Genomic DNA, 27851 nt, shown 5'->3' on the forward strand with positions numbered 1-27851 from the left:
TTATATGCATACATATGTGTAATATAAAAAATTATGCAAACATAGATACATTGTGTAATACATATATGAACGAGTACTAAAAAAAATGTTCTCTCGTGTATCGCGCGATTCGATTATAATGATTAACCTTATGCTTTCTCTGACGTACCACTTTTTTGTCTGGAAGAATAAAGTCACACACAAAATAATAGAATTGGATAGAGTATTTATTATTTCCGTATCTGATAAAAACTCCATCCATGTATAATGTATATAGATTCCTCTTAACATATAAACATATATAATTGTCTGGGAATCCGATGTTAGCGCCGACTGACTTTGGACCAGCCATCATCTTCCAGTGGTCGTCTTCTGTCGTCGGATCTAGGTGGAAGTCGATCATCTTTACGATCATCTCGTCTGGAAAGTACGAAAACTCAAATTTTATAAAATTGCATAATATGATTAATAATGTAATTATTATGATTTATGTATATATTTACTCGCGCTTAGATGGCTCTCTAGGAGCCTCTTGAAGCGGGTCGCGTTTTCGCCAATCCTGATTGGTGGGTCGTGATTCTCTGGCTGGTTCATCACGACGATCGCGATAACCGCCACGACGATCGGGCATTCTACCGCGGTCTCGATCATCGCGTATTGTATCTCGTGAAATTTCACGTATCTGTAATTGTAATTAATTAAATAGAATTATATTCCTATAAAGAAACATACATACATACATATACATACTTAGATAGTAAAAAAGTAAATAATAATGTGATTAATTAATTAAGTAATTAGTAAAATGTAAAATAATATAGAATATAGAAGACAATAAGAATAAAAAAGAAGAAGAGAGTTTTATATACATAGAATATTGCACAGTTATAATGCTTTGTATTGAAAATGTATGCTTACTCCGCGTCCATCCATTCCGCGATCACGGTCGCGGTCGCGGTCACGGTCACGATCATCTCTTTTTTCAAAACCACGGTTGTCCAATCTATCTCGATCTTTTAAATCGTCTTTGTCGTAGTTATCGTCTTTTCTCCATTTATCCATAGTGTCTTTCTTCCATCTGTCGGAGTCGTCGTTCCTTCTCCATTTATCTACGTCGCGTCGTTCTGGTTCTCTTCTCTTCCACGAAGATTCCTCAATCTTTTCATCACGTTTCCTCCAACGATCCGTTTCGTTTTTGAGTCCATCAGAATCCTTATCGGCGTTGCGTCGCCATGATTCCATTGCTAGCAAAGACGAAAAATAAGAATTAAATTTCATTTTTTTTTATATATGTATATATATTAAAAAGCGCATCTATTAAAAAGAATATGAAAATATTCTTATTGGATACTTACATTTCGGACCGTCGCGGTCGCGGTCACGGTCACGGTCACGGTCGCGTTCGCGCTCGCGATCACGATCACGATCACGATCGCGGTCATTATCCTTATCTAAACGTCGCCATGTTGATACTAGTTCTTTATCTCTCTGGCGTTCCTCTTCTAATTTACGTTCGATCTCGGCTTCCTTGGCTCTAATAATTTCGGCTTGCTTCTTCAGTTTAGCTAAACGTTCGGCTTCCTTGGCTTCTTCTTCGGCCCGTCTAATTTTCTCCTCCTCTTCCCTCTTGGCCCTTTCCTCCTCTAAACGTTTCTTCTCTTCTTCCTGTTTGATGCGCAATTCCTCCAACCGTCTTCGTTCCGCAGCTTCCGCACGTTCCTTCTCCCATTTCGCTTTACGCTCGGCCTTACGCTCCATTTTGCGTTTTAATAATCGCTTGGCACGTTCCTCATTCAATAATTTCTCAAATTCCTTCAGCTTTTCCAAATGTATGCTTCTACGTTCAGCCAAGATCTTAGCCAAGAAAATATCGTGATCTTCCTTCATGCGTGCCAGACGTTCTTGAGTCGCCACAGCCTCCTGTCTCTCTTCAATAGCCGCGGCGATTCGTTCATCCTCCTGCTGTCGCCAAAGCTGTTTCGCTTGTTGCATTCTCTCCTGTACGGCCTTCTCCAGCAACGGGATTTCCTCGAGTCGCTTGGCACGTTCCAGATAATCGACTTTCTTCTCCTGGGACTTGAGCTTCTGCTGCATCTCCCTGCGCTCTTTTTGCAGTTCTTCAGCTTCTCGCGCCGCGATCTGCTCCGCGTCCAGCTTTTTGATCTCGTCCTCGTCCAGTTTTTTAAGCACTTTCTGCCCATGACTCGTTTGCGAGATCTGCTGCATCTTTTCCTTGAGATGACGATCCTTAATCTGCTGAATCTCACTCTGCTGACGTTTCCGTTCACGTTCTTCGCGCTCCTGCTCCAGCCGCTTCTGTTCAGCTAGCATTTGTTGCCGCTGGAGTTCTTCCTGTCGGCGCATTTCCTCTTCTTCGCGGACCGTATTTATGTGCTCGATGTATTCCTTTCGTTCCTCGATGATCTTATGCCTGCCCAATATTCTCTGGTGTTCCTTCATCTTGGTCTCGTGATAATGAGCAACCATCGAGTTACGTAACTTTTCACGCTCGAGTTTCTTTTTATTGGGATTTATTACATTAATGGAACGGTGCAACACGGTTGCCATGTTCACCAACTGGCAGCGTATTTGTTCGGAGGGCATCGCCTGTAGCACTGGACCGTCTGGATGATCCTCTCGTTGTGCCTCTGAGAGATCCACTCCAAAGTGAACACATGACTTGCCGTGGTCTATTCTGATTTGCATATCGTTGTAGCGCACGCAGTCCACTAAAAGACGCTCGAGATGAAAATCCACCGTGAATTTAGCGAGTTCTAAAAGTCTGGAAAATTGTATAGTTTGATAGACTTGAGAGATCTGATGAACGAGACGCACAAGGGTCACATCTTGCAAAGCTGGGACATACTGAATCAATGGGCTATTTTCATCCGCTTGTAATGTCTGAATAACGGAATCGACTCTGCTACAAAGCTCTAATGGATGAAATTCCACCTCTAACCACGAGTACAATTCCTGTAACTGCGGTGACGCGAGACTGACAACGTTTAAACGAACGATATCTTTCAACAGAGAAACGCGTGTTGGCGGTTGCGAGAGACCCAAAAGAGTCGCGAGTTTCTGAGCCTTTTCTAATGGGCTCTTATCTGTCTCAATAAAGCGATCAAATTCCGGATGAGCAGATGGCAACGGTATCGATAACGTTGCCAATAATACACGGTTGGCCATTCGCTGCTGTTCCTCCAAAGACATGTTTTTCTTCATTTCACGAGAAAGTTGTAGAAGTTTAAATAACGCAGCCGCGTGGAATAGATAATTGCCGGCCTTCCAAAAGACCATAGCGAGCTTCTGGTAGTAATTTGCCATCGTTTTTGGTACAGGGAGTTTCTTCGATAGATTCATCATACCATGTACATCCTCCGAAGATTTAAAGGCTTCTTGCCACAATTCCATTTGTATCGCAGAATCTAATTGGTTTAATCTAGTCTCTAGATTTAACTGTTGTGTCTCTGCTTTATTCATAGAAACATTTGAGACCAGTGGTGGCAGCTTACATATCTCCTCAAGATGCTTTCGTAATTTTTCGCATAATTTTCGAAATTCAGTCTTACGATTATACTCGAGGCAAAACTGGAAGGCCATACGTGCAATATCATGATAAAGAGTTTCTACATGTGCATTAGTTCTGAGCAACTCCAAGCATTGGCAGTACGATTCCCATAAAAACTTCACCCAGGGGGTCAAAATAGTACGATCGCTTCTGTCTTGCGCATCCTCTCCACTAACAGCCGAAAGTAAGATGCTTTCAGGTGTAGCAAGATTGTCAAGATCGTCAATATCGATTACAGCTTGCTGACTCTGTTTACGCGCTGCATTTGTCTTCTCTTCAGCCATTCTCAAATAGCCACGTATCACATTCTCTAAACTCCCAACATTGACAGATTGGAACATATTTCTGTATTGGAATAGACCTTCCTTTGCTATGTGTGATTTCTTCAATTCTACGCAGAGATCCAGATACTTGAACATTATGGGCTCCAATACAGATTCTGACCAATTGTATGTCCATTTTTTATTACGGAAGACTTCTTGCAATGTGTCTAAAGCTCGAGCTGATTTGCCCACTTCAATAAACTCTGTTTAAAAAAAAAAAAAAAAGAAGAAGAAGAAAAATGTCAGTGTTTGTGTAGCAACAATCGTATTCAATTTAAAATAACTTTCTTAATTACAGAAATTTACAACATGTGACAACAATAATTTTAAAAATACATCAGAACTGAGTACGCTAAAAAAATATATTACACTGATATAATTAAAAACAGCTTTAAGTGATAAAAATCTATTCTGTTCAGCTAATTTCATAAATACTATGCTTTCTGAAAATGAAATAAAAGCAATACATTCAAGTACAGAAAGAACAAAGAGAAAGAAAAAAAAAAAACCTGAAAGGATTAAGTATTTACTACAAGTATCAACTATTCGCTATACTTATATAACAAAATGTGACGAGACATTTTGAAAAAAGATTATTAAATATAAAACTACTTTTTATCTCCCACGTGTATAATAAATAAAAAATTAATATAATAAAATATGATAGCAAGAAATACATATTTCCAAAATTTAATATTTCAATATCTTTATTAAATACAAAAATTCAAAACTGCTTAAAGCGCGTTTTTTTACTGTTCTTGAATTTAAAAAAAAAAAACCTATATAATCCCACGATAAAATTCCGATGATTATAAGCCCCGTAAGGGTGACATGTATACGCATATGTTTGCGAGAAAAGTATTCTCGAAGGAACAGGACACAACGATAGACAATCCTTTGTAACTATGTGACAAGCACATCGATAGAGCTGACGTTTAACATAATTGTATCCACGAGCCAGAGCTCTCGGATCCGAATTTCGTCGAGTCTCGCGTTTTCCGCGCGAACGCTACGAGGTACGTGGGTTCTCTTTCTTCTTTTTTTTTTTCCTCTCGCGCGACAATAGAATTTAACGCTATCGGCCATGTCACGTTGCGCGAGACACGAGGCGGGATCGTGACTTACCGTTCGCCCGTTTCAGGGCGTTTTCGGGCCGCTGCCCGTATCGTGCCATGGCTTCTTGACGTTTACAGTTGTACCATAAACACTGTCCTCGGAAGGTAGCGGCGATACGTCGAAAGCTTAGAAATTCTGAATTCGCGCGACAGCCCGTACCTCGTTCGACTGCGTGTACTACAGTGACCAACCAGTGTACCGGATAAGAGAGGCGGCCACCGAGGAAAGATGGCTTCCCGTAATGCGTTAGTCAAAACGCAGTCTCGTGACTCGGGCGTTGGAGATGAATCCGTGTTCGACGAGAGGTTATCGCGGTTAAAAAATTATGTAACAGCACGTTGCGCAGCAACATTGTTCGCGGGTTACATTCATCGTTACATACGTTTCGCGATCGGTGGGTGAACAGAAGTTAGCGAGCTAAAAGATCAGTGCTGGCCGCGCACGCTAGGGAATGTCACGTGACCCGCCTCACGCGATGACGTTCGGCGAGTTCGATACTTCGAGAATCGCAATTTGCTTTCGATAGAGTTCAAATCGATTCTGCAGAATCGCGTCGCGCCGCGAACGTACTTTCAAACCGCTCCGTACATTTCTGTTAATTGTTGATTAATTCTTGTCTAAAAGTGAATCTTTTGGTAAAAAAAAAAAAGGTTATCGCGAGTGCTTTGTGAAATATCGAACGCGTTTGTCGTGACGCGTACGATCGCCTTATTTGTGAAACAAAAGACATGGTGATTTTCGGCTTCTACGGGATCAATCATTTTCGTGCAATTAACTTTATACCTCATCGGCGAAACAACGCATCGCAGTCGCGATAATCATCATCAAGTACGTGCATACGCATCATTATTTAGTATAATTCAACGCATGAATTTTATTTTATGTAAATGTAATTGATCTGACCAATTGAGCAGACAATATTTTTGAAAATTTTTGGAAAAGATTTTTATAAACATTAAAATAATCATTAAATGGTAAATATTAGAGATTAATCAATTTTTAATCATTAAAAAAATATTTATACTAATATCTGTTATCTCAAACGAATATTTTATGTAAAATAAATAATTAATAAACATTAAATAAATATTGTTTCAATCAATTGTACAATTAATGAACAATAAATATTAAAAATACATTTAAAAAAATATTGTCTGCTCATTGGGTTATTCAACTTTGAAAATTTCATTTCTACGTTGAATTTTTGTGATTAATTTTCGCTGTTTCAATACTTTGAGAATACTTCGCTTGAGACATTGTTTTGACGACAATTAAGAGATTAATAAGGCTAATTGCCTTGACGAGAATTCTAGATATCGAATAATAATCAATTACAAAATCTCCTACGGCAAATCATTAAGTCGTGAAGGAAATAGGTTCCATATTTTATTGTGATTATTGTTGTTTAAAGGTATCTCGTTGAGAATATATACAATAAGATTATGAGAAATAGACCTTAAGTTTTAAATATTATATGACCACATACAATGCAATAAATATAAAATTATAAACCTGTTTCAATTTTATTAATTTATTTTAATATTTAAATTTTTTACATATATATGTTGACAAAAATTTAAAACAACAAAATAATTATTAAATAATACAAAACAATGAAACATATAATAAATGTGTAGGAAAAAATATAATAATATACACGTTTTTCATATTTAGTACGAAGAGATTTACTTATCTTTTATTCTTGAATTTATATATATAAATATTTTTCAAATCTTACTTTTGTATACCAATATTTTTTTTTAAAAACGCAATTAACAATATAATAATGAAAGCTAAGACATAATATTGGTAAGAATAAGACATCAAGAATATGACGTCAAGTAACAAACGAGTAAAATGTTACTAGATTTCAGTAGTGATAAATTCATTACATCGATGAAATATTGTTTACATTTTAATGCAAAATTAAAGCATGAAAAACAGATATCAGTATGCATGTAATACATCTTATATCTTATTCTTATTATTCACTGTATCTTAAAACGTTTACATATTTTGATTTATACATTATCATAACATAAAAAGATTTTCAGCAATGGCCAAATTAATAAGAAAACTTTCCACAGCCGGTGCTAAATTTTTCTCTTTAAATATCTCAATAGAAATCATCTTTCTACCATCTGGGGCTTGAACTGTCGCTAACGATGTTAGTTGATTTAAAAGATCTTTCGTTTTATCGCTTATCTCAGAAATAATTTGTGCCTCTGTATAGTTTTGATTTTCACATAACTGAACCATAAATAAAGCTATTTCCTTGTGAGTTTTTGTCATTGTAAGACTTTCTAAAATAATGAGTACAAATTATTAGAAAATATTTATTTTATTTATATATATTTAAGATAAACGAAAGATTAATTTTTATTTTCTTTTATTATTACCTTTTGCATGCGGTGCTACAGTAATTTCTCGAGCAGGAATGTTTACGAGTAAGTCGTACAGGTCTGTTCTTGATGATATTGAGCTATTGCTGCAGCCCGCCACATAATGTGAATATCTCTATATGTAGTAACAATAATAATTGAATAACAAAACAATTATTATCTATTAATTATATTAATTAAACTATAATAATAACATAACAATAACAATGTATTAAGATTCATGCAATCTATTTTGAATAATGAAATTATCTACTTTATCTATAACTTTGTATTATCAAAGATATCATTTTTTTATAAGACACGTACCTTTAATTCAATCAATTCGTCATTTACTAAATCAATCCAAGGAAAGAGATTGTCAGTAACTTTTCTGTGCTTCATTAATGCAGGAAATGTTCTTATCCACTTAAGAAGCTGCTCTAAGCTGTGATGATATATAATGATTTTTTTCTTCAATAAGAGAGCAGTATAAATCAAAATTGTTTCTAATTCGAATGTTTTAATCAGTTCTTTAACATTGGTACTAGCTGCAAATCGATGAGTATTGAAATCATCGGAGACAAATGTTCCATTCTCCTGTGTCGAACACGATCCTTTTGTAAACACAGAAAGATATAATTGTAGAATTTCCGTTGGTTTTCCTGTTTTGCAATACATCTTGCTAAGAACTCGCGATAGCACTTCATACTTTTGTGGATTAAAATCCTTTGCGAAAAGTACCAATGCGAACTGTTTTACCTGGAATAATTATGAAAATCACACGATATGCAAAATTCTTGAATGTATGATAAAATACTTTTATTTTTGACGAGAGAGATAGAAATTCTTATATAGATACTCACCTTTGGTAATTTATCAGAATCAAATACTTCACTGCAATGTATATAAAACCAATCATGGCCGTGTCTTGCACATATAAACACATGAGGAGAACTATGTTCCAATTTCATATTGCATTTTCTCGTAACTACGATCTTCTGAGATTCCGTTACTGCGGGATACGACCATGTCCACAAGATATCTCCGTTGCAGTCTTTCTCTGGAATTTTCATTCTGGATTAAGCATATTATATTATCTATTGTTTTATTATAGAAAGCTATGTTTTTATACCTATTATACTACAAGAAAGTAAATCCGTTAACGGTGCCATTTGTGGATTCTTTTTACAAGTAATTAACAATAATAACACTGTTGAAAGCAATAATATATTGAAGTACTCATCATTCTCTATGCCTTGATAATATGTGACATTATTATATTATTATATTTTCTTTTCATAATATATTCTACGTTAGCATTGTTATAAATACTATCAATCTAATAGCAAATTATCAAAATATCTCAACTATTGTCTTATCACAGAATATTTTTTTTGTTCAGTGTTTTCAATTTCCAACGTGAAAAAGTTATTTAATACACACACACACACACAAATAGAAATTGTAAGGTTATGTTTAAATAGTCAACACTTCTGTCAGTTGCAATCAGCTGTAGAAGATGGAAGGGAAAACAGGAAATCTGCACGTAATACGTACTTCCTGAATTTAAAGTTTTACTTAAAATGAGACAAATGTATACTTTACTATTTCCATTTTTAAAAAATATAACTAAAAAGAAAGTTATTAGTATTTTCACATTTTCGCGCAAAAAAGATTTATTTATTGGGAAATTTGTCGTTAAAATTAATTCTAATAACTAAAAAATATTAGTGATATGCTATCAGTTTGGCAAAAGGATCATTCAATATAATATATTATGAATGTGCACATACATATTATTTACCCTCTTACATATAATGTTTGTATTATCTAGTTCTTCAATATTTTTAATTTATTTTTTTGCTTTTTATTAATATTTAATATATTTCCAATTTAAAGATTTTTTTTAAAGTTAAATTAAATTTAAAATTGTTACTCAAAATAAAGATTCTCTCGTGAATAACGAATATAACTGAATTATTTATATATATATATATATCAGAGTGTAAGTTTTGTTGTAATCAAATTTTTTATTTAATTTATTGTTTCGCTTTCACTTATACACTATTTTGTGTAGGTGAAATAAAAACGATACGTCTGTTTGTGCAACAATTTTACAATGATTAATCAACAATTTTACAATGATTAATCAACAATTTTACAATGATTAATTAATAATTAATCTTTTTTTTACTATTTATTTCTAAAAGCTATCTAGATCACGATTTAGACTAATTTATTCAAATTACTGCTTTATTTCTATATTAGAAATGTAAGTAATATACAAAAAGGTTCTATATTAGAAAAATTTTATGGAATAATTTTTATGAAATGCACTTAATATCACATTATAATATTTAATAATATTTATCGATACATAATCAATACATAATCGATACATAAATATTTATGTAACAATTTTTGTTAATCTAACTGTTTAATCATTGTGATAAAGCGTAATAATAATTACAAATTATATTCTAACAATTGTAGCTATTACAATTTTTATAACTGTTGCATATACAATATATGTCTATGCACAAAAATGTATAAATTTATCATTATATATGTCTATTTTTGCCAAGATGTCATATTCGTTATGTATTTACTTTTGTGCAAAAAATAAAATTAATCCACATAAATTGTATTTTACAAAGTATTATAATATATATATATATATATATATATATATATATATATATATATATAAAAATAATTATTATTGTTTTGAGAAATGCATAATAACTAATTTGTTATACTTTTATCATTGATTTTTACAATAATCTTTATGTGAAACATACAGTTTGAATATATCAAGTAATATTAATAACGTGCTAATAATTTGCATAAACAGATTTCAAAATTTTATCTTGAGTCTATTATGAATATTATTTTTATCACAATGATCTTTTATTAAAATACGTACTTTTTTATGTTTACTTTAAATGCACAGTTTCTTTAATAATTAAAGATCAGATAACATAATTATCGATTTTTTCGATAATTATGCGTTTCCGACAAAAATATTATAAAGCTATAAAATTATACTATACTTTTTTTATACAGATAGATATGACAAATATTAATAAATAGCTGAAACAAATTCTTCTAAAGTAATTAATTCTAAGATTCTAAAGTTATTTTTTAATCTATCAAAGAAAAAAAAATGAAATGATAATGAAGGAACAATAATTGCATTATACTTGTGACAAAACAATATAGATAGTCGTTTAGTTGCACGATTATTGTTTACTGTCGATATTTATGGAAAATATAAGTGATGATGAAAGAACGAAAAGATATAAAACCTTGTCATAATGAATTATTAACAATTATGAATGTGTCGATGAAAGATCACAGAGATGATGCTTACAATACTTGAAACTAATACTTTTTTTTTTTATTAAAATCGTTTTAGTTAATCATTTTTAATGAACAAATTGCTACTTGACTGTCGGGCGCTTTGCCAAAAGGTTTATTTCCATCGGGTGTCTCGTATCGATTCACTTGGTATACCAGTAATGTTTCGTAATCGTACACGTCCGTGCCAAGTTGCTATATAAAGTTTAGGTAAAAATGTATGTTAATAGCGATATAATATATATATATATAGTATATATATATATACATATAATAAATACTTTCTACATTAATAACTGAAGCCCGCTTTAAACGCGATAAGATTCGGGACAGAATTTTATATATTAATTTTATGCTAAATTTTATATTATGTTCTATTTATAATTTTTTTATAATTTACAACAAAGTTCGATACAGAATTTTATTTAAAATTTTATGTGTGACGTAGAAAAAGTTACAAAAAGTAATATATTAGGTGTACAACTTTGCTTCCGCCGTTTTCCTATAGATAGCTTTAGCGGTAAGTAGCGGTCGAAATAAATAGATCATAGACGTCATGCGATAAACTTGGGCATCTGTCAACATAATCCCATAGAAACATTAGTCGATTTGTGTCCGCATCATAAAGTTATTCTCGATTGAAAATGTCAGTTTACGAGCCAGATTCTCGTCATTTGCGGGAGGTTTTAATTTTCTGCTTCAATATGAAGAAATCTGCGGCTGAGGCTCATCGAATGCTCTCAAATACTTATGGCGAAGCCGCTATTAGTGAAAGAACGTGTCGCGAGTGGTTTCAACGCTTCAAGAACGGTGATTTTCACGTCGAAGACCGGCATAGCGGTGGAAGAGAGAAGGTTTTCGAAGATGCAGAATTGGAGGCATCACTTAACGAAGACTCGAGTCAAAGTCAAAAAGAATTGGCACGATCATTGGGAGTGACTCAACGAGCAATTTCAAAACGCCTCATAAATGTATAACCAGTTTTTTACAATAAAGCCTCGAATTTCGGAAAGAAAACCGGCGGAAGGAAAGTTGTACACCTAATATGTATCATACGAAATATAAATCAGGATATATAAATTTGTTAAAATATATGGCACATCAAATTATGTAAATAGAATTCTGTCTAATATTTTATCGTAAATTATAGAGATTTAAAGTGGGCTCAATTGTTATAAAATATATTTGAATTTATTTTTGAATTTATCGTTTACCTGAGTGAGGGGACTGGTATTTGTAGTAAAAATCCCGACGTATCCTTTTTGTTGAGCGAGTTTTAAACAGTATTCTTCCATCTGTCGCATCACTAATACGTTTTCCGCGAAATTCAAGTCGCTGCATGTTGACATCATGGAATTGTGTATTATTTTGCCCTTACCTTTCGGTATTTCGTTTTCTCTAATTGGTTTTTCTAGATATTCGAGAAAATCGAATATAATCATTAATTTGGAGCTGAGTATTAGTTCAGGCTCGTCCCAAAGATCAAAATTAAGGGTAACGCCGATCGTTTTGCCATTCTGCGCCGATTTTATCGCGAAACTCAAGCCTTTCTCCACGAGAGGATTCCACATAACTTCCATCAGTTCCCGATAATCGGCTCTCGTTATGTCCGGTATTAACCATTGCTCCAAATCGGCTTTCGAATAAAAACTCTCTGTGATTATTCTGCAAATATTAAAATATATTTATGTTGGAATCATGTTTCTTGCCTGTACACGCACGTACTCACTCGATCGCGTCCTCCTTGTGACAATCGCTTAACGTTTCGAAGATATACGGTTTCTCGTCGAGTGTCTCCTTCAGAAGTTTTTCGTCAGAAGATACAAGTTTCATACGGTCCAGTATTTCGGCCAGGTCTTTCGCTGTGATAAAATCCGTGATACCAATCTGATAACCCTGGTCCATTAATTTGGTCACGGTGTAAATGGAATTTAAAGAATTTCCACCGAGCTCGTAGAAATTCGCATGCAGGGTCACCAGTGCACTACCATTACGTCCGATTACGGATGCGACAGTCGGAAAAAGAATTCGAGCTTTTGCGAGATCTTCATCTGATACGCCGCTGTAATCGCAATTCGCAGCAACGTCATCTTCTGTAGAATAGAATTTTACATAAAATTAGCAAGCGTCAGCTAATAATAAATCTTTCGCGATAAAAATATAGGTCAAGTTTAGAAGAATTTTTTTTTTTTTTTTTTTAAATTTATATTTAATTCAAAAAAATCTCGAAATATAATTTATTCTGGGCATTCAAGTTTCTAATCTTTGAAAGAGTAAGAAATAGCACGGAAAAAAAATGCTGTTGCTTCAGTTAAAGTCTATGTCACGGGCTGCCGACAAATAATATATAGTCCATTCAATGATATTTTTATTTATATATCAAATATCTGGATAGTTTGTTTTAATAATCTAGATATTTGATCCAATAAAATATCATTGAATAAACTAGATATGTTTGTTGACGTAGACTTTAATTGAAGCCCGGCATTTTTTTCTCCACGAGGGATTATAATTTAAAAACATTTGAATTTTTTTATTCTCTCTTAGAAAAAAGATTTCTTTTATCTTTAATGCAAGAGTAATTAGTAATTACTTGCTGAAATAATATGCACGAAATTTTTAATTGCTCGATAAAATGAATTTTTTGTTATTCTACATTTTCTTTTTACCAGCTTATCGCAATTTGTATTTATGAGAAATACGAGGTGAGATGCTAACACGATGTGAAAACGAGAAAGAGATGGAAAAAAATTTTTTAAATCCTTGAAACCGATTCTCGGTACATTACTAATATGATTCCGTGGGGAATTCTGGACAATTATCTTGTAACATCTCTATTTTTACATCTAAAAATTTAAATACTTATAAATATGTTAATTTGATTAATATATTGATGGATGATTAATGTGTAAATTATTCATATCGTGACTTTAAGAAGGCGTATGTATACATATGTGACAAGGAGGTGATATGATGATTTGCTCGATAAAATGATATAAAATCATTAATTCGACGTACCATCGTTAGGACAAAATGATTGATATTGTTTTAGCAATGTCTGTCGATCCGTTTTTCCATTGATCAAAAGAGGTATGTGATCGATAATAAATATTTGCGGTAACATGTATGGCGCTAACGTTCTTTGGAGGAGGCTTTCAATCTCTGAGCTGGACAGAGTCGTGCCATCAGTGACGGTAACGAAAGCTATTAGTGCCTGAAAGAAAATGTAAAATATAAAACTTAATAATTTTATTATATAAAAATTTATATAAAGTTATATACTATTATTGTTAATATAAGTTGTGTATACTATTCTGTAGAAAAGCCGTATTTATAATGTATCTATATTTAATCGAAAATGTTTATGAAGATTAATTTTATATACGAAACGCTTTTTGAAATGTTTAGAATCTTAAAAGGGAGAATTATTTTTCGAAAATAATTTAAAGAAGTTTTACAATATTTTTTTCTTCACTTTACGCGCACACACATTTACCTGTGACAGTTCACCAGGCTTATAACAAAGAACCACGACCTTATCGATACCCGATATCTTGGCGATTATTTTCTCGACCTCTGTAAGATCGACGCGATGACCTCTAATCTTAATCTGCGAATCCACTCGCCCCTCGTAAATTATCGAACTTTTGACAATTTTGGCGTAGTCGCCAGTACGAAAGATCTTTGGATATTCTGCAAATAAGTCAGCATATATTTTGAAATATACAACAAAGTTGTAATACAATGTATAAGATACAATTATATGATCCTTCAATTATCGCTACGTCTCGCGAAAGAGATTACGAATGAGAATATTTACAGGCCACAATCTGTGTAACTCTTCGAGTTTAATAGACCGGTATCCGATATTCTTACGTTTGTTTTATTTTTCTCACCTGGATCGATAGCGTAAGGATTGTCCAAAAATTTACGCGTGTCTCGTTCGTCTATATAACCTGCAGCAAGATTTTTCCCTGCCACGATCAGCTCACCGACTTCTCCCTGGGGTATCAATCGCATGTCCTTGTTTACAAGATAAATTATGCAATTATCGATCGGCCTTCCTGCGACAAAAGTGCGTTAAGCTATATTAGATGTTGTGTCAGCGATCATTTTTTACGCTCTTTTTTATTCGATAGTCCCTTGATACCCTGTCCATTAGAATTTTAAATACAATATTAACAAGATATCAAATTATTGCCATTTCTTCATTAATTTGATAAAATTAATTAATTACAATATTAATTGCAATTCATGACGTATCAACTCTTAAGTCATATTCGGGAGATAAAAATTTTATCCTTACCTATTGGCACCTTCTCCATTCCTTGTAATTGCGCCCGATTGCTCAAAAGGTAATACGTCACGTCACCCATGACTTCTGTGCTGCCGTAGAAATTTGCCAATATTTTGTCCTTGTTGCTAAATGTAGCAAAAAATTGATCGGCCAACGAGACCGACAAAGTTTCTCCTGAGCAAATCCAGAGTCTCAAGTGATCGAGAACATTGTCATTATTCTGCGCGAAGTGACAAGAGAGATCGTATATTACAATTGGAATCAGGTATCGTAGGCAGTAGACAGTAATGGATTGTTTTTATCTCGAAAATTATAATAACACAAATGTGTCTCGATTGTAGGAAACTTGCTCAACGTTTCAACGCGAGAAACGTAGATCACGAGGACTGATTTAAAAGATTGTCCAATTTGCTTTAAATAATTCGTGCAAAATGATGACGGATAATCGCGCGATTTCTGCTAATTAGAGAAGAATTAGTTTAATCTGATACATTTAATCTAAGATTTCTCTGATTTATGCAAGCATTGCATTGATTCATGGGAAAATTCCATCACGCTGATTTAAAAATTACCAGTTTGTAAACGCACGTTTCGTTCAACTATATAATATTTTATTTCATATGTACGTATTATGTAATTCATTTAAATCGCGACTATCGCGAATAAACTTGTTAAAAGTGTGTTTCTTACTTAATTGAAAGTGTTTCGTTGAAATGCCAAGAGTACAAGGTTATTTAAAGTTTTTACTAGCATTTAAGAGGAAAAGCGACACGTTTTTTGCTTTGTACATTCCAGATTGTAAATTATACTTATATTTCTCACACGCAGAGAACTATGATTACTATCGCGAGTTATTAGAGATCATATTTATTTCAGTAGTCAGATTTAATAGTCGGACAAAAAAAAAAGCGCAGTATTAATCTTTACCTAGATCTTATACGATGTCGTGTAAAATGAAGATTAAAATTCTAAGAAATTTACATAATAATGGCAGGTTTCTCTCTATCTCATAAAAGAGATAAATGCGTAGAATGTAGTTATATGTAAATACATGTATACTCACTCGTAGACCCAAATACATGAGCAACGAATACAGCAATGATGGCACAAGCACTAAGCGTTGTATCTGAAATATGCATGATTTTTCATTTTTCGTAAATTGTATCGCGCGTATACAATTTTTACGCATAAGTCTAAATTATCTTCGAAAGATATTATCAACAATTTTGTAAGATTCCAATTTGTTTTTGATTGAAAATAGATTGATTCTTTTTATCAGTTCAATTTTTTTATTGAATTCATTTTCAAACTATTAGAACAAATATTGCCTGTCAATTAAAATTATTGCCATATTAAACAAACTTTTTGTATCATTGTTTTCTTTAAAATAGACCAAACATATAAAAAATATCGTCTTATAAAGTGATAGTAATTCAATTTAATTTGTAGCAAGATATACATATATATAAAATCCTATAATTATTAATAAAAAATTTTCTAAAATGTAAAAGTCTCAATAAAAAATAAATATAAATTATATTTTTTTAATATATAAAAGATTATATATTTATATAAGAGAAAAATATTTAGTTTTATAATAAGTTAATAGTATGTAACAAATAATTTTTGAGAATGTTTTTATGTGTGACAGGTTTTAATATAATTATAGTATATATATATTAAAATTATATAATAAATATATAATAATTTCATTTGTTTTATAATTCTGTATCTACTTAGGAGAGAACTAATAATTGTTTTCTACTGATGATAATCTCTTTAACAAGTTGTCAAAGTTTTTTTTACACTTGTTATAAAATATTCTGCATTGTTGCAATTATATATATATATATATATATATATATATATATATATATATTGCGCAATAAATTACTAAGTTTTGAAAGTTACCTGATGCTTCTCCAAAAGCGGTACAAATTTCTCCGGATCTTTCGTCACACTTTTCGGCACAATCACCAGTGTACGGCCCTGTAGAAGGGGTCCCCAAATCTCCGGGACACTGTCGACGAACGTAAGAGCAGTCTTAAAGACACATCGTTCTTCGTTATCGGCGTACGGAAGTTCTCTCCATTGCCATTGTAGACGATTCAACAGAGTAACATGCGGTATAAGCACACCTTTAAAAAAATTATTACGTTGTTACGTTCAATTGAAACGTGTGCTTAGGTCGTTGTTCCATAAAAGTGTCAGTTTATATTGCAGTTGAACGTACTATCTAACATATCACACATACGTACCATATATACAATCAAATTTTATTTTGCAGATTTATTTCAAACGTGAGCTATAAAAGTGCAACGATTTCTTGACGACGTCATGTTTGTATATGTAATTTTTTTTTTTTGCAACTGAATTAGAGAGCTAACTTTTGCAACGAAGATAATGGTTCAATGATGTTTTTTTTTTTTTTTTATTTACTATTTATCATAATACTGTGAAATTATATCATGTGATATTTGCGGTGTTTTAAAAACACTTAAGAATCAGTTTGCGATGGGAAAACAATTATGTAAATACGTAATCTTGTATCTTGCGAGAGATAATTAGCACTGCTAATATGTAACTTTATTTTTTTTTTTTTTACAATGCGTATCGTATACATAATTAATATGAATGTGATGTTACCTTTTGGAACTCCTGTACTACCGGAAGTATAAAGAACGATGGCAAGTTGATTCGAGCATTTTTTGGTTTTTAACGTATCTTCTTCTTCTTCCGCAGCTTCCTTTAGAAGCTGTTCATATGTCACGGTTGAGACTTCCTCGTAAATTGACAAATCCACTAAAAGGGATATCATATCATATTTTCTTGACTTAACTGTATCCAACGAATAAATTGATCTCACGCGGAAAATATTGATTCTTATTTCGAATTACATCAAATCATAATAAAACTCAAGATATTCTCACAGTGCACAGTTATATCGAATTAAATTATAAAATATATATATTCATATTTTCTGCAAGTTATACTGGGTGGCCCATTTTAATACATCCAGTCGAATATCTCAAAAACCAAGCCCGGAAGAGAAAAATGTTTCAGACAAAAGTTGTTTGGTTTCGAGGGGGCCATAAGATGGTACCATTGGTTTGACCTTGAAGAGTCATTTGAAGGTCACGTGAAGGTCAACTTTAAAATCTTAAATGGAAATCCCCATTTTTTATTTAGTATTCTTGTAGCTTGCCTCCTTGAGAGCTTTCCAAAACACTATAATAAACTATTTTTTTATTCAGTACTTTTTGAGTTATTTTATATTTTAATCTGACATATTTTGATATAAAAAATTAAATATCTCGTAAAATATTTAGTTTTTGATAATCTTACCGTAATACTTCTATGTACAGAATAATGAGACAAATCAATTAGTATAAAAAAAAATTGTTTTTAAGAAAATTATTTACAATGTATTTTTTTAAACAATTATTTGTTTTTTTGGCACTAATTAATTTGTCTTATTATTCTGTACATAGAAGTATTACGGTAAAATTATCGAAAACTGAATATTTTACGAAATATTTTATTTTTTATATCAAAATGTGTCAGATTAAAATATAAAATAACTCAAAAAGTTCAGCATAAACAAGGTATGATCACATTCAGCAAGGTCAGCTACAAGAATACTAAATAAAAAATGGGGGTTTCTATTTAAGATTTTAAAGTTGACCTTCACTTGACCTTCAAATGATTTTCCAAGGTCAAATCATTGTCACCATCTTATGGCCCCCTCGAAACCAAACAACTTTTGTCTGCAACATTTTTCTCTTCCGGGCTTGGTTTTTGAGATATTCGACTGGATGGATTGAAATGGGCCACCCAGTATATACTTTGAAATGATTCATTTGTTTTCAAAATAATCCCACTTAGATACGTGATTTTACGCAAAAAAAATTGTGCAACATAATTACACAAGGAAAAAACTATGCTATGTAAATTGCTATGTAAATATCTCACATTTATTACGCACGCTCAATTTACTCGCGAACGGACATCATCAACTTTAATTAACATCAATCTTAATGATCCGTTGCCATATTGCAATATCAAAATATCTTTAAATATAAACGGGATTGTATGAGATATATTTTAATAATATAATCGTACAAATTGACGATAATGAAATAATTTATTGACAATAATGCAAAATTAATATACATTAATATCAAATAAAGTCAAAATAATAACATTCTAGTGTTTTCGGAACCACATTTTTATTAAAGAAATGAAACTTAAATTATCAATAATAATAATTATTTTTTTAATCTCGATATTTAAAGACTTCTCACTCTATTAAATTAAACAAAAAATATATTATTTTTTAAAATTTATATTATGGATTAAATATAAACTGTGAGAAAAAAAGAAGAAAATCGCTTACTTAATTGTTATAGGATTTTAGAATTAGTAATTTAAGATTAATAAATTATTCTCACACTAAAATGCAGTCTTACAAATTAGTTTTAGCAATGCTAATAAGTTTCGTTTAATTCATTTTTTTATGTCTTTAGAAAAATCTAAGTTTGAAACTACGTATAAAAAAATCAAATTCGGATTAAGAATAGAGCAGGAAATGGATAAATAATCCGAAAGTAGAATTAAAATTTAAAATGTTGATAAAATCAAACTTGAAAGTCGAATAATAATTAAAAATGATTAGTAATATTTATTAAGATCTTTCAGGAAGTGTGAAAAAGTGACGTTTACCTCCTTCTTCGATTAAAACTATCAACGGTTGTGCTTTTTCGAGAATGTGCTTTGTCCTGGACATTGGAAATTCCGTGTCCAAAGGTAGATAGGCCATTCCTGCTTTGAGTATACCAAGTAACGCGATTGGAAGACGATGTGACGCTTTCATGCAGACAGCCACCAGTGATTGAGAAGTTGTCTCAAATTTTTCGTATTTTTGCAAGGCTCGTGCCAATTTATTAGTGATGTTGTTCAATTCTTTGAAAGTAAGCACGTGTTCCCGGTCGGTATCATCTGTATGAAATTTCCAATCTCGATGTTTGTACTAATTCTTTTGGCACGATATTTTTGCGTTGTTATTAATATAACATAATTTGGACAGTTGAATTAGTTTTGCATATATCATTATTACTATCGTAATAAAATTTATCTCCAAGTAGTCGATGGATCAGTTGCATTAGATAACTATCATTTTCGGTCATTCGCACTTATCATTCACTTTCTCTCTTATCGAATTAATATTATTAATCTTAATTGCATTAATCTTGATTTATTTGCATATAAAATATTTAAAAATAAGTAGCATTAATTTCATTGCTAGCTAAAATAATACTATTAAAATAGAAAACACATTTTTATAAACTTTAAAGGAATCATGATCTCTGGTATTACCTTTCGACGTGAACTTTTTTTTTTTTTCTATCAAGAAGTAAAAGATCTTACCTTCGTAATATATCGCGGTTTGACTTTCATGAATCTTTGCTGAGCGATTGAACAATTCGTGCACTAAATCTTTCTCATTGTTTTGTCCTATCTGTTGACCCTTTAAGATAGATTGCTGCTGCAAAGTACCCATCATCAAATGTTCGAAGCAACTATTAATAATATATTACTCCGATTAGCGAAGAGCTAAAATTTAGTTTCAAATAAAAATTAATAAGCGTACATTTCTAAATGCGTAAGTATTGATATTTTTGAGGAAGGGAAAAGGAAGGACAAATATTGTATGAAATATCTCCTTTTGAGATCGATACTTTTATAGATGTCAATCTTCTTTTTATCGCGTAATTTTATTTATTATATTCATTATTCTGTACATAGATGGGAAAATTCACATTTATTATTTAAAAAAATCTTTGATAAGAAATTCCTCTCATGTGCAGAGATAAAAAAATACGAATTGCCTGAATTATTTTATTGTGAAAAGAGATTATTTTTGGATTGAAATATTTAATATTAGTTATACTAAATAATTTTGCCCAAAAATAATATATCATATATTATAAATTTCCTATTATTAGGTGTACAACTTTGCTTCCAACGTTTTCCTACAGATGGCTTTAGCGATAAGTAGCGGTCGAAATAAATAGATCATAGACGTCATGCGATAAACTTGGGCATCTGTCAAAATAACCCCATAGAAACATTAGTCGATTTGTGTCCGCGTCATAAAGTTATTCTCGATTGAAAATGTCAGTTTACGAGCCAAATTCTCGTCATTTGCGGGGGGTTTTAATTTTCTGCTTCAATATGAAGAAATCTGCGGCTGAGGCTCATCGAATGCTGTCAAATACTTATGGTGAAGCCGCTATTAGTGAAAGAACGTGTCGTGAGTGGTTTCAACGTGGAAAAACGTAAACTGTTACTTATTTACAATGTATTTATATCATTAAGATTTGCATTATGCGTTTAATCAATTAGCAATTCCATAAAATTACTCGATCAATTAGAATTCTCATAAAAACGATTGCGATTGCGTTAATCCGGTTATTAAAAACAGCTTATTTGCATTCTTGAAAAACTTCATATGAAATGCCCATTGAAACTATATCGCGATAACATTGTATAGAGCTGCTGCCAGAACGGAAAATAAGAAGTTGGCAGAATTCTCGCCTTGAATCGACGGAGAGAAAGGAAATAAATTCACTTTCAGCGGAAGGTTGTTACGCACACGACGAATGCATGTTAATGTCGCATCCTGCATATGAATTACATATTTTATGCTATAAATGATATATATGAATATATTGTAAGATTAGATGTAAAGCGTTTTTATTTTTTATTAATCGTTATTACTAGTATATCATTTATAATTAAATATGCGATTGATATGCAAGACGTATCACATTAATACCGTATGCGCGAATTATTTAATTATATTATATTTAATTGTAATTATAATACAAGATATCGTTTGAATATTTGGAGATTTAACAGGAATTAACAATTAAAATCGACGATATTATTCACGTAATCTAACAGAATTGATTATTACGTAGAGTGCGATTTGAAATTTTAACACGAACACTAGTCGCTCAAGCGCATTATCTTGCTCTAATAATATCAAGACTCAAGTAATCATGGGTTTGCGTAAATATTATCGACATCTTTGGAAGAAATATGTACTAGCTTGAATTCCTAAAATGTCAAACTTTTATCGGAAAGAGAAAAAAAATTATTATTAAAACGCAGCAATTATCATTGTAGCCCATTACAATAATATACTGTGTGTATGTTTTGCAAGCTTCGTAGGTTTGGAAACAGAAAGAGGATTGTCACTAAAATGCAGCAATTATTATTGTAGCTCATTACGATAGTATAACGTGCGTATATTTTGCAAGCTTTGAAAGTTCGGAGGATTTTCTTAAATAATATTTTTATAAAACGTTTCTCAATTCCTTATACACGTATGTAATATTTATTTTTTAGGTATATAGCTATATTTCTTGTAATGAGATTTTTTTGCATTAAAATTAGATTGTATCAAGATCTTTGTTGATATGTTACGTCGTATATGAGAATACAATAACAACAACACCTCAATTATTTCTTTTAATTTAAAAGATGTGAGATATATTTAATTTATATATATATATATTCAGTTTTATACTTGTTTTAGTTATACACATTTATATCTCATGAAATATCGATTTATAAATTATTGTATACGTCATAAAATGCAATTATATTTATTTGGTACAATTTTTGTGTGAAAATAATTAAATGAATATTGTATCTCTATTTATTTTAAATATTATTCTTTTTTTTTTTTTTTTTTTTTTTTTGTAGGAATAAATCGTGTATTTTCATATCTAATTTAGAAAAATATCTGAGGCAAAATTGAGGCTTTGAATGTGAGAAATACAATTATTTCGAATCTTTTTCTCTTCTTTGTCTTTTCGAATAGAAAAATATCGATTTTTGAATAAACATTTATACTTGTACCGTTTTCTACGATATTCTACTGTGCTAAATAGCTATTTTTAGTTCGACAAATTATTAGGATACCGCAACAAAGGAGCCTTCGATACAATATTGTGTTCATTATCCCGACACTCACTCACCTTGTCACTTCCTTCTCTCCGCTTTCTCGCTTAATTCCAGCAATGAACTGTTCACAGTGAAAAATTTCAACTTTACGTTGTCACACTGCCAACGATCTTTAAAATACGATGATTTTGAAAGGTATACTTTTACTTTATATGTATATATAATCTGCTTTTTATTTCGTCGACCGATCACTAGTATTTCACGTAGATTTCTCCACAAAGGCACACGTCTCTCGTCAATTCCTCTTATTTTTCTCTTGTTTGCTTTTTCCGTTTCTTTTCTTCCTACGCAATCCTTTTCTTTCTGGTTATTCCGGTTATTATTCTACTCAGGCTATCTCTCTTTCCTTCGTAAAACTTAGGCGATTTTTTGCGACGCATAAGCTGTTCGCCAGGTTGTATTCAGCGCGACCGTAGTGTTTGATCTTCGGTAGAGTAGTGACCAAAAGAGAATGCCTCCTCCGGTTGATATATGTACTCTTATGTAGAACCCTCCACGAGGATTCTGAATTGTTCGTTGTCCCCCTTTACCGCTGTTACTATTACTTCGCGCCAACCTGGCGATCGTTTTGTCCTCCCCTTGCCCGTTAATTCTAGGATCATCATGATCTAACAATAAATTCTTTTCCCAAATATTCTGCATAATTCGGGGAAAGTCAGCCGGAAAGTATCTTTTACATTCTCAAGTATTATCAGCTTCAAGATTAATTATTTCGAGATACGATTATGCCTTTTCTCAGATCAAAAATTAGTCCCTTTATTATTATAATATAATATGCAATAATTTAATAATAGGTTATGATAATGATAATATGTTCACAATAATAAATTATTATATTAATAAAAGTTTATCACATACTTTATGTTCGGTACATGTAAATGCACAAAATTAATTTTATATTATGATAATTTTCGATGCCATACGCGATTGGCTTTATAATTACGAGTTTACATATATCGCGCGGTCAAACTAATAGTTTTTTTTTTTAAGGATCCATCGAACAATCATATGGACTAATAATGAAGAGTAAATTCAAACCGATCGCACGCAAAAGTGCAGTTCAAAATCCATTATCATAATTTTATAAAACAGACAGGTGAATCGAATCGTCCTAAAAATAATTATTGTATCATGAGATAAAATCTTTCTTCAATATCTTATAAAAGTTTCTGTTTCTATTTTTCTATTTTATATTATACATATATCCACAATGTGAAATAAATGATTGCGAAGAAAGTATCATTACTATTATTGTTTGATCGTGAATATTAATTTATTAATAATGATAATTTTTCGAAATAAGAATTAAGCACTACGAGTATAGTATCGAATTAAAATTTTATACATGTACATCGTTCATCTTGAATTAATATAATATATAGGTAATTGATACACACATATATGGTATGTTAATTTATTTTAAAATAAGTACTGAGTGACTAATTATATAAGAAACCATACAGACACGTTGAAAGGCGTGACATATAATTATATAATAGGCTATTTTTATTTAGTATTTTTAAAGTTTTTAGAATAATGTAATAATTAATTAAATAGGGATAGTTATAAAGTATCTTGTTTATATAAAAATCTGAGATCAGCAGATATAATTTGAACCTGTAATTTGAATCTAAAAAAAAATCTTAAATTATAGGGAGTAACATAATAATATGTAATTACGTTGGTTTTTAGACGATATCAATTTATATCGAACAGTTGTGTGGAGAATATACTTTGCATATGTAACTTTATACTATTTTGTACTTGTGTAACACTATGCATGTATGCTTATGCGTACAAAATATAAATAACATACGATTTATTGCGTCATGAACTAATCAATAATGAATACTACGATGAAAAAATATGATACATAATGATTGGAATAATATTAAGTAAGATATTCAATAAAGCAAAGAACGTAGCGGTTTGTTGATTAAAATGTATCAACTTGGAAGGAACATATATACAGGGTGTCCCATTTTAAAGGACCCACTCAAATATCTTAGAAATACTGCGTTAAATCGAAAAATGTTTCAAACAAAAGTTGTGTGACTTCGAGGGGGCCATAAGACGGTGACAATGATTTGACCTTGGAAAATCATTTGAAGGTCATGTGAAGGTCAACTTTAAAATCTTAAATGGAAACCCCCATTTTTTATTTAGTATTCTTGTAGCTTATCTCGAGAGCTTTCCAAAACACTATAATAAAGTATTTTTTCATTAAGTACTTTTTGAGTTATTTTATATTTTAATCCGACATATTTTGATATAAAAAATAAAATATTTTGTAAAATATTCAGTTTTCAATAATCTTACCGTAATACTTTTATGTAAGGTCAAATCATTATCATCATCTTATGGCTCCCTTGAAGCCACACAACTTTTGTTTGAAACATTTTTCGATTTAACGCAGTGTTTCTGAGATATTTGAATGGGTCCTTTAAAATGGGACACCCTATATATATATATCTCGCCTATGTGTTTGACATAATCTGTCTGATCCTCTTTAAGGCAATATTTTTCGGATCTTTTACAGAAATATACATATTTTATTCTTTAAAATCGTAACAGGATCATAACATATGATGGTTAATGCACGATTTGGCATTATAAAAAAATTAATAACTAATAACTTAATATAATCTCTATTATAATAATAAAAAATAAAAATAATTAATGATTTAATATATCTAATATAATTTAACATATATTTATATGAGATATGTATATGTATGTATAAAGATTTAAATAAAACTGATTAGAAATATTTGGCGAATATATATATATATAGTATATAAAAAAATACTTGTGTGTGTATGTGTGCGTGTGTATATATAAATTTTTTTGTCTATGTTTCTATCATTAATACTATTTAATGATTCTTTTTTTTATAAACTTAACTCTTTATTTATTTCTTTTTATCTACCTTCTTATCATTAGTGTAGCCGATGAATTGGAAATATAAATTGTGCACTTTAACGATTAAAATCAAGTGAGCGTAATTATTCCTAGTAAATATGTATTAAATTAGGCGGCTGAAAGCCGCCTTTTTTATTGCTCTTTAAAATTATAGCTAGAGTTCTTATATACTCGTTAAGTAATTATTTTTTAAGAACATAATGACACATATACAGAAATATAAAGAAATATCACGCACAGATAAATTATTAGCATTGGTTTTCCTTAGATTTTATAATCGCAAATTTTTTTTTCATTGGACGAGAGAGAAGAACTTCCTTGTTTTTATCACGAATGTGGTCGCGCAAGTATTTATTAGAATAATACATTAGTTTTGCATTTCGCTGCAACGTTATTAGTCAATTTGTTTACGAGCTCGTGCCAATGATGAAAGGAAGATTTCAAGATAACGAGACGTTCATTTTCCTATTGCATCGCAATCTTCCTATTGCCACAATGAATCAATAAAATCAATCAATAAAATTCTATATAAGTTAATACTGGAAAAATTTACAATTTTTAATACAGTTTTGTATCAATAAAATATACAATTTTATATTCGCGATATAAAAATTGGTTTCTATTTTAAAATTTAAATAATTTCTTTTATTTTAATTAATATTTTATCAGACATATATTCTTTTATCCGTGATCAAGTTCCAGGCCACATCAAAAGAATCAATCAAAAATCTATTAATAATTGCGAGATTAATTTTTTCTAACAATTTCAAATTTTTTACGTTACGATATATAACATTTAAAAAGAAATTTATATCTTTTTTGCTTTTACTTTAGAGATTTTCCAAGAAATGCATTAACGTAATCTTAAAAATGTTAAACGCACAATATAAATCTTGCATTGGTAATACTACGATATTTTTTTACGAACGTTGTCTGCAAAGTTCGTTGAATCCGAGAGAGAAAGCGATAGAATTCAAGGTCTTCGCTTACTTTCATGTTTCCAACATTGTCCTTGATTATTTAACGTGGTAAAACGTAATTCTTAATCGCGATATTTAAAATATTTACATATTTTTTTTTTTTGGTTTCCACAACAATTAATTAATTAATTTTATATCATTGTATATATAACAATTTAATTATATATTTTTATTAATAAATTTTTCATTTATATTGTAATCTTGCCTGACTATGTACGAGATGCATACTTTTTATGCAATAATGGATATTATATTTAGGATTTAACAATATATAGATAATTCTCTCATTCTCTCGTTCTTTCTCATTATTCTCTATTCTTGCTTAGATACTTGGTTCATCACTTTTCTCTCATTATTTTTACGTGATATTTGCAAATCACGTTACACATTTACGGCAAGGAAATTCCAACGCGTAGGCTCTTGGCTATGTCAGTCTGAGCGTTTTCCCATGACGCATACTGACTCTACGAGTCTCCGTTACGTTCGTTTCATGTACTCATTTATGAATGGCGAATATTTTCAAACACAGTTTTAAAGAAATGCGCATTCAGTTGCGTCATACAGTAGCTTTATATGACGCACGTGCAATGAAACGATACAGTAGTCAGAGGCTTTGTTTTTTTAATATTATACTTAGATGCGATCGTGTATTATCGTGATACGATCGTATCCGCAGGCCATTAAATCCTAAAATTGATGAACTGATTTGTGATAAGGCAAGGCTGCATATAGAAAGATTTAAATACGCCCTGTATGGAAAGATTATATAAATGTTATAAAAAATAATAATAATTATTTTAAAAGATATAAAAATGTTATATTTAAATAATCATGTAAATATCATTTAGAAAATCAATATACGTTACATAATCAAATATGTCTTTTGTATAC

At 31.1% G+C, this 27851-nt stretch overlaps 3 protein-coding genes across 5 annotated transcripts; all 3 read right to left on the reverse strand.

The window, feature by feature from the left end:
• Positions 1-188: 188 nt before the first annotated feature.
• Eif3a (eukaryotic translation initiation factor 3 subunit A) lies at positions 189-5425 on the reverse strand. The gene is made up of 5 exons (XM_070293704.1): positions 4996-5425; positions 1335-4073; positions 898-1223; positions 483-661; positions 189-399 (listed from the first exon to the last, which is right to left on the reverse strand). The coding sequence occupies exons 1-5, from the start codon at positions 5042-5044 to the stop codon at positions 303-305; spliced, it is 3390 nt and encodes a 1129-aa protein (XP_070149805.1). The 5' UTR covers positions 5045-5425; the 3' UTR covers positions 189-302.
• A 1397-nt stretch (positions 5426-6822) lies between these two features.
• On the reverse strand, positions 6823-8815 carry LOC138932422 (putative DENN domain-containing protein 10 B). Of its 2 annotated transcripts, none has more exons than XM_070294275.1 (5): positions 8500-8815; positions 8231-8441; positions 7695-8126; positions 7386-7503; positions 6823-7289 (listed from the first exon to the last, which is right to left on the reverse strand). In XM_070294275.1, exons 2-5 carry the CDS (start codon positions 8438-8440, stop codon positions 7018-7020), a joined length of 1032 nt encoding a protein of 343 aa, XP_070150376.1. In that variant the 5' UTR covers position 8441; positions 8500-8815; the 3' UTR covers positions 6823-7017. The 2 variants fall into 2 exon arrangements, with proteins under 2 accessions (XP_070150376.1, XP_070150375.1); XM_070294274.1 differs by having other exon boundaries at positions 6824-7289; positions 8231-8427; positions 8500-8814.
• A 1411-nt stretch (positions 8816-10226) lies between these two features.
• E (nonribosomal peptide synthetase ebony) lies at positions 10227-23524 on the reverse strand. 2 transcript variants are annotated; one of them, XM_070293761.1, is made up of 13 exons: positions 23073-23524; positions 20452-20603; positions 19747-20022; positions 17671-17826; positions 16936-17162; positions 16088-16150; positions 15034-15244; positions 14624-14791; positions 14224-14420; positions 13746-13941; positions 12457-12820; positions 11942-12392; positions 10227-10922 (listed from the first exon to the last, which is right to left on the reverse strand). In XM_070293761.1, exons 2-13 carry the CDS (start codon positions 20585-20587, stop codon positions 10782-10784), a joined length of 2586 nt encoding a protein of 861 aa, XP_070149862.1. In that variant the 5' UTR covers positions 20588-20603; positions 23073-23524; the 3' UTR covers positions 10227-10781. The 2 variants fall into 2 exon arrangements, with proteins under 2 accessions (XP_070149862.1, XP_070149861.1); XM_070293760.1 differs by having other exon boundaries at positions 20452-20637.
• Positions 23525-27851: the final 4327 nt, after the last annotated feature.

Source organism: Polyergus mexicanus, unplaced genomic scaffold, assembly GCF_030449975.1.
Source record: "Polyergus mexicanus isolate NDT 795.1 unplaced genomic scaffold, iyPolMexi1.0 SCAF_4, whole genome shotgun sequence".
In the NCBI taxonomy this organism is placed as follows: domain Eukaryota; kingdom Metazoa; phylum Arthropoda; class Insecta; order Hymenoptera; family Formicidae; genus Polyergus; species Polyergus mexicanus.

Bases quoted from the DNA above. Each gene is read 5' to 3' on its own strand.
- Eif3a (XM_070293704.1), bottom strand. From the start codon at position 5,044: ATGGCACGATACGGGCAGCGGCCCGAAAACGCCCTGAAACGGGCGAAC. The intron at 1,224-1,334 runs GTAAGTATCCAA...CGTCTTTGCTAG, and splicing joins CGACCGCGACGGTCCGAAAT to CAATGGAATCATGGCGACGC. The intron at 662-897 runs GTAAGCATACAT...TTACAATTACAG, and splicing joins GCGGAATGGATGGACGCGGA to ATACGTGAAATTTCACGAGA.
- LOC138932422 (XM_070294274.1), bottom strand. From the start codon at position 8,539: ATGGCACCGTTAACGGATTTACTTTCTTGTAGTATAATAG. The intron at 8,428-8,499 runs GTATAAAAACAT...TGAAAATTCCAG, and splicing joins ACTTTCTTGTAGTATAATAG to AGAAAGACTGCAACGGAGAT. The intron at 7,504-7,694 runs GTACGTGTCTTA...TACTACATATAG, and splicing joins ACGAATTGATTGAATTAAAG to AGATATTCACATTATGTGGC.
- E (XM_070293761.1), bottom strand. From the start codon at position 20,587: ATGATGGGTACTTTGCAGCAGCAATCTATCTTAAAGGGTCAACAGATA. The intron at 14,792-15,033 runs GTAAGGATAAAA...CTTTTGTCGCAG, and splicing joins AATGGAGAAGGTGCCAATAG to GAAGGCCGATCGATAATTGC. The intron at 12,393-12,456 runs GTGAGTACGTGC...TAATATTTGCAG, and splicing joins CACAAGGAGGACGCGATCGA to AATAATCACAGAGAGTTTTT.